The 6,771-nt window shown below is 40.8% G+C and overlaps 1 protein-coding gene across 1 annotated transcript; it reads left to right on the top strand.

Annotated features, from left to right (window-relative positions):
* The first annotated feature begins 3,925 nt into the window (after window positions 1–3,925).
* On the top strand, window positions 3,926–4,887 carry LOC118893001 (ragulator complex protein LAMTOR1-like). The gene has a single exon (XM_036848119.1). It carries the CDS (start codon window positions 3,967–3,969, stop codon window positions 4,426–4,428), a length of 462 nt encoding a protein of 153 aa, XP_036704014.1. The 5' UTR covers window positions 3,926–3,966; the 3' UTR covers window positions 4,429–4,887.
* Window positions 4,888–6,771: the final 1,884 nt, after the last annotated feature.

Genomic DNA, 6,771 nt, shown 5'->3' on the forward strand with positions numbered 1-6,771 from the left:
ACGTACCCTGCACTGGCAGGTGGATTCTTAACCATTGCACCATGAGGGAAGCCCCTCCACTGATTTTCTACACAGCTCATGAACAGGAGAGATCTTAAAGTTACAAAGACTTGGAAAGACTTATTTTTATGGAAAATTGAGAAACTGGATTTAGAGAATGAACCTAAGGATTTAATTAATCTTCACAGTCAGCTTGTGACCTTTCAATATATTGATGTCTCTAGGATCTGTGAAGGGCACTGGCATGAGATTAATACACTCCCCTTAATCCCTACCTCAAGGGGATTTTTGTTTCGCGTCCTGTTCCCAGCAGCCCTGCACTCCTGCCAGTAGTCCCAGCCCTTCCCAGAGGTGTTTTATCAATGGAAAGAACCAAACGGTAATTCCTACCAGGCTCTGGAATTTCCAGATGCACACAGAACTTTTATCATTATACATAATACAAACTTGGGAAGCCCTCACAGCTCCTGGAAGCAACACCCATTTAGAAAGGTAAACTGATTTGTTTCCAACTCAAGCAGGTAGTTTCAGTTAGAGCTCTGCTAATCGGGCAAATAAGCATTTTAATCAGTCAACATATAAAATGTGTAATAATAAAAGTAATATATATAAAACATATTTACTTTTATAGAGTGAATATAAAATTTATCATTTAAAGGAAGACACTTAAGATCAAGAGGGACCACTAATAACAATCACACCAGGACAACAGATATAAACCTGGACTGTCCCAGGCAAAATAGGACATGTGGTCAACCCACCCATCAGTGAATATTTAAAACAGTTTTTCTCTGTTTCTCATAATATTTTTATTACAGTAGAGTGTGGTAAGGATCTTCACTTTCTTTTTTATACTGAGAAGTGGATTTGTTCTAATTTCTTGAAAAATAATCCTACATTCTAAGTCTCAGCTAATCTGTTCATCGTATAATTGACTTCTGTGAAACTGAGCTGTAGGTTTCCCACATATATTTCTGTGAACCCTTCAGAAGATTATTTTTAAATACCTGCAGTCCTTCTCCTGATTTCAACATTTATTCAAAGACTTTTAGTTTTATTTTGAACAAATTCAAAGTTTATTTTGGAAGTAAAGTGTCAGTTTTTCCCTAAAATGCTCCAATTTTTAGTAGAGCAATGGACTCACCTTTGGGAGGAACTTTGAGTACCTGAGTATATCAGCAATTTACTGGTCATCAAATGTTATAAACTAATTCTCCAGCCCCCGCCCCATGGGTCACTTGCCTGCCTAATTTATATATAGATGTAGATGTATAAATATAGAGACAGATACATACATTCTATTGGGCCTAGGTCAGACAAACACACAGGGAAAATCAGTTTGAACATCCTAGATTTTAAGAGGGCTCATTTGGCTACATTTCCAATTTAATTTTATTTAACAGTGTGTTACGTATTTTTTCTCATTCTGTACACACTTTTGTAAGCTTTCTCAAATTCTTTGGAACTAGGTAGAGTACCAAAAAACAATCACAGAGTTGTGACAGAGGGTGTGAAAGCAGGGGGGGTTAGAACTGGTAAATTCAGAGGTTTAAGCAATGGCTAGTTAGGGACAAAAATGACATGGTACCTGCAAGAAATGGAGAGGATTCCTAGCACATGGGTCCTCCAGGTTGCATTATGAGGTGTTTTTAATTTACCTATTTTTCTCTCCTGTATTAGCATCCAAATATTAGTTTCCATTTTTGCATTAGTTGACATAGTTGCTTAAGGTAAGGGCACTACTCTAAGGGATTTCTGGAATACCTGTTTTCCAATAAAATTATCAGTTATTTATGAACATTCTAGAATCTAACTTGTTGGTATTGGGAAGTATTCTGGATTTTTTTGAGCAAGAAATAACATGATAAAATATGCTTTAGAAAGATTGGGCAATGAATAAAATAACATTTACATAGTGCTTGCTCTGAACTGAGCACAATAAGTATTTTATATTGATTATATCACTGAATTTTCAAAACAATATATGTAAAGTAGATACTTTTATAATACCCATTTTCCAGGTGAAAAAATAGGATCTATTTGTATTGAAATAACTTGTCCAAGTTCATGTAACTATAAAAAGGTGGGGTGTGTCAAACCTCTGCAAGTAGTGCTGAAGATTGTTTGATCATCCACTATACTATCAAGACTAGATTGACTAGAAAAAGATACTGAAAGCAGGAAAATGATGTAACTGACTATTGCAATAGTCCAGACACAAGAGGATGAGGCAAATGGAAGGGGTTGGCAGTAAGGGAAGTGTTACAAAGGGAGAAATAGTAGGATTGTGATGTTCCATGGATTTGTCAGGTTATAAAGAGGGCACTAGATATGATTAGCTTGATTAATAGTAATTAATCGACACTGATAAACTAGTAAACATTGATAAAAGAGTAGAGGTTTTTTGTTTGTTTCCTTTCAATCTTTATTCCATGCATATACTTTTTTTTCCACAAAATTTGAGTCATATCATATACAATGTTTTATTTCTTAGCCTTTTTTTAAAGATATAATTTACCTTAGCATAAAATTCATAACGTAACATTTACCCTTTTAAAATGTACAATTCAGTGGTTTTTAAGTATATTCACAGAGTTGTTCAGCTATGATCATAATCAATTTTAAAACATTTTCATCACTCCAAAAAGAAACTCTTGTACCTATTAGCAGTCACTCCCCCAGACCTTGGAAGCCACTAATCTACTTTATGTCTCTTTGCTTATTCTGGACATTTTATATAAATGGAATCATACAATATGTGGACTTTTGTGACTGACTTTTTCACTCAGCATAATGTTTTCAAGGTTTATCCATGAGTAGCATGTATCAGTACTTCATTCCTTTTTTGGCTGAATAAAATTCCGTTGTATGGATATACCACTTTTTACTTATCCATTCAGTAGTTATTAGACATTTGGATTGTTTCTACCTTTTGACTATTGGGAATAATGCTGCTCTGAATACATGTACCAGTTTTTTGTGAATATGTCTTCAGTTCCCTTGGGTATATACCTAGGGGCAGAAATGCTTGGTCATATAATAACTCTGTTTAAAATTTTGAGGTATCTCCAAACTATTTTCCAAAATGACTGCACCATTTTCATACTGTTGTACAGGCTGCTTTTTTTTCGAGAGAGAGAAAAAGATGGAAATGATAAATGTATTTCCCACATCAAATTTTAGTTACTAAACCATTTAGGTTCTTACTGAAGAGTAGAGGTTTTGCTGGGTGGGGGAATAACTCCTCTTTGGATGTTTTGAATTTAAAGGATATCTAGAATAAACAAAGATATTTGATATATTGATATTGTTTGCAAAGCAAAACTAAATACCCAAATGAATGTTTGCTGGACTTCCCTACAATATTTTACTTCATTAAGAGGAAATCCTGTTGGTAGGACTTATGGGATGTCTAACAAGAACCATATAAAAGAAGTATGATAATTTTGTTGCAGAAATAACAGGCTCTTGAGAACTTAAATAACTTGTTCAATATCACACAACTTGTAAATAACCAAACCTTTTGTGTTCCTTTGGTTATCAATAATAAGTCAGAATACTTACCACCAATGATGATTTTCAACCCCTTAGGCAAGGAGAGCTCAAAGTGTGAAGAGGACAAGGGAAGGAATGAACAAATGACAGACTGATGAATGAATGCATGGTATGTAAATTACAGGAAGAAAGAAATTCTCACCACTTGGAATTTACTTTTCCTGCTTTTCCACTAAACCCTGTAGGTTGTTTTTTTAAAAAACATTACTCAAAATTTAACCTTGGTTTCTTAAATCTTTCTAAATGGAAAATCATTTGCCTCTTAGCCCTTTGTTGTTGTTTAGCAACCCTTCATACACAGAATGTAATCTCAAGATATTTCTGGGCAGGCGCGGGTCATGTGACCGGAAGGGCTTCTGACGGACGCCGTCCCTCCTCAGCGCGGCCTGAGCGCCCGGCCGGACCCCCGTCATGGGGTGCTGCTACAGCAGCGGGAACGAGGACTCGGACCAGGACCGAGAGGAGCGGAAGCTGCTGCTGGACCCTAGCAGCCCACCCATCAAAGCCCTCAACGGAGCCGAGCCCAACTATCCCAGCCTGCCTTCCGCTCGCACCGACGAGCAGGCGCTGCTCTCCTCCATCCTCGCCAAGACAGCCGGCAACATCATCGACGTGTGTGCTGCAGACTCCCAGGGCACGGAGCAGCACGAGGGCGTGGACCGGGCGAGGCAGTACAGCAGCCTGACCCACTGGGAGAAGCTGCCGCCGCGGCCGTCCCTCACCAGCCAGCCTCACCGAGTGCTGGCCAGCGAGCCTGTCCCCTTCGCCGACTGGCAGCACGTCTCCAGGATAGCTGCTTATGCCTACGGTGCACTTTCTCAGATCTGCGTGGACGCACAAGAGGAGCTGGTTGTGCAGTTTGGGATTCCATGAAGAGAGGGGGCCCCTGGGCAGCTCGTCCTCTCCTCTCTTCACTCCGTCTCCACCCTGCCTCCCCTGGCCCCCAGCCTCACTGTGGCTTATACAGTATCCTAACCTGCTACTAATCGCAGAAGAAAGTGGAGGAGGAGAAGAGTGAGGCGAGGAGCCTGAGCAAGTGAGGATGGAACAAGGGAGGGTAGAACCATTTGGGACTGGCCTTCGAAGCCCTGGCCAGGGGTGGGGTGGGGGTCACAGGGACAGGGCCTGGTAGGTCTTCACCGTCACTGGGAAGGTGGAGGTGCCGGTGTGAGGGTGATCACTAGGGGGCCTCTTCGGACCCCCTGCCCACCCTTTCTTGGCCTCACTCCTGTCCCCCTCTCCCTGACTTGGTGCTCACATGCACCTCACGAGGGCTTGTGACCAGGGTCTGGATGAGCTTGAATTTGAATGAACTGAGTTTGTATTTCTAGCATCCTGGGTTTTTACATGTTTGGGGTTTTTCTGTTTTGGTTTGGTTTGGTTTGCCACCCTCAATAAAGGAAGTGTATCTGTCTGAAAAAAAAAAAAAGATATTTCTGCTTAGAGCCTATATCGATGTTGGGCTTGGTCTCCTTTAGGAAATATTGCTGTCCCAAAGGATTGGGCAGCAACTTTCTGTCTTCACTTTGTTCAGAAATTCATGCTAGGCCATATTTTATGGTTCACTGGACGAACATATCTAGGACACTGCCTGTGTCTTTGTATTTGTATGCAGGTTCGCTCATCTTTTGGCTTCTAAAGCACTAGTTGTGGGAACAGGTTTCTTTCTGCTAACTAAATCTTGACTGGTGAACTCCTCTTTGTTTGGAGGTATTTTAATCCTTTCCAAATAGATATTAATTTACCTAGTTGATTGACTGGAGTTAAAATTCAACTGCAAAGTGAGAGCAGCTTGTTCTCTTCCTTCTGACAGATTCATGTCCATCGGAGTACATAATCTTCAACAAAAGATGACCAACCCATGAGGTGACTCTGAAGATTAACAAGGTTTGGCAATGTTTATACAACTTTTTAAGCTCTGATTGGAAAAGTGCTTTGCTGACCATAAAAAGTTGATCTTAATCTGTCTATGCTTAGAATAAGAATCGTCTTTCACATATTCAACTTTTTTCCAAAGGTAGTTTGCATTAGCAAGTTGCTGTTTTCCAAAAAGGTCAATCTGTTTGAGACCAGTTTAAATTATAGTTGGTGTGAATTCAGTTGTTCCCTGGAACAGGGGTCCTCAAATTTTAGCATGCCTGCAATCACCTGGAGGACTGGACCTGGGCCCCAGAGCTTCAGATTCAGCAGGTCTAGGAAGACGCCCAAAATGGTGCATTTCTATCAAGTTCCCAGGTAAAGTGGATTCTCCTGGCACCAATACTTTGAGAACCACTGCCCTGGGAATTGCACACTCCCACCAGTGGGACTGAGAGCAAAAACATCCAAGGGAAGTTGTGTAAACTTCTCCAGAGAGGTTCATATGTGGTCATTTTAAATTAGATCTGGTTTTTGTTTGTTTTCTTATCGTTTGTATATTATTTGTCTTGGAAGGGAGCTATGAAGGAAAAAAAGATGGCTTCTAATACTCGTATCTAGTTCTTTTGTTACTTGATCGAATTTCTATCAATGCCGGCTTCTAAATCCAGTATCTCCACTCACATCTTCTCCCTCCACCCAAAACAGAACAAAACAAAGCAAAAATCTAAACTGAATGTTGTCTCTTGCCAGCACTTAAAAAGTTAACAACAGCGCCAAACAGAATCGCTCAGGTCAGTGGAGGGTAAAACCAGCATTTGGAAATTCTGTGAGAACACAAATAGTTTAAACTGTAGAAGAGGCCTGAGGAAATTACAGAGGGAAAACTTGCCGTCCAAGGTTCCAGTTGCCAAGGAGTTTGTGTAGGTTGCTGGAGACCTCACCCCTCCATGGCTCCTCTGTGACTCACTGTGTCCCTGGGAAGCCTCAGATTCAGCAACCAGAGAGAACTCAGAAACTCTGCCTTTGATCTCACTGGGATGCACCAGAGAGCTTGGTTTCTAAAACATGGATGTTTCTGATCAAATAGATGGTAGCAGAGCCAGTACTCTGATTCCTAGAAATCAGTCTGGTTCTGGCCCAGGTGCAGAGGCTGAGATTAGAGAAAGCTGTGTCATGGGTCCCACTTCAGTAGCAGGAGAGAGGCAGGCAGGGTTAGAACACACTTGGATCCAGTTTAGATGTCTGGTTGGGTTTGGTACATCAAAGTCACTCTTGTTATGTTCTTGGAATCCAGCTCCCAGACTCCCCTGTTTTGGACTTGGATGGCCTCCTGCAGGTAGAAACTCCCACCCGTGA

Source organism: Balaenoptera musculus, chromosome 3, assembly GCF_009873245.2.
Source record: "Balaenoptera musculus isolate JJ_BM4_2016_0621 chromosome 3, mBalMus1.pri.v3, whole genome shotgun sequence".
Lineage (NCBI taxonomy): Eukaryota > Metazoa > Chordata > Mammalia > Artiodactyla > Balaenopteridae > Balaenoptera > Balaenoptera musculus.

Bases quoted from the DNA above. Each gene is read 5' to 3' on its own strand.
- LOC118893001 (XM_036848119.1), top strand. From the start codon at position 3,967: ATGGGGTGCTGCTACAGCAGCGGGAACGAGGACTCGGACCAGGACCGA.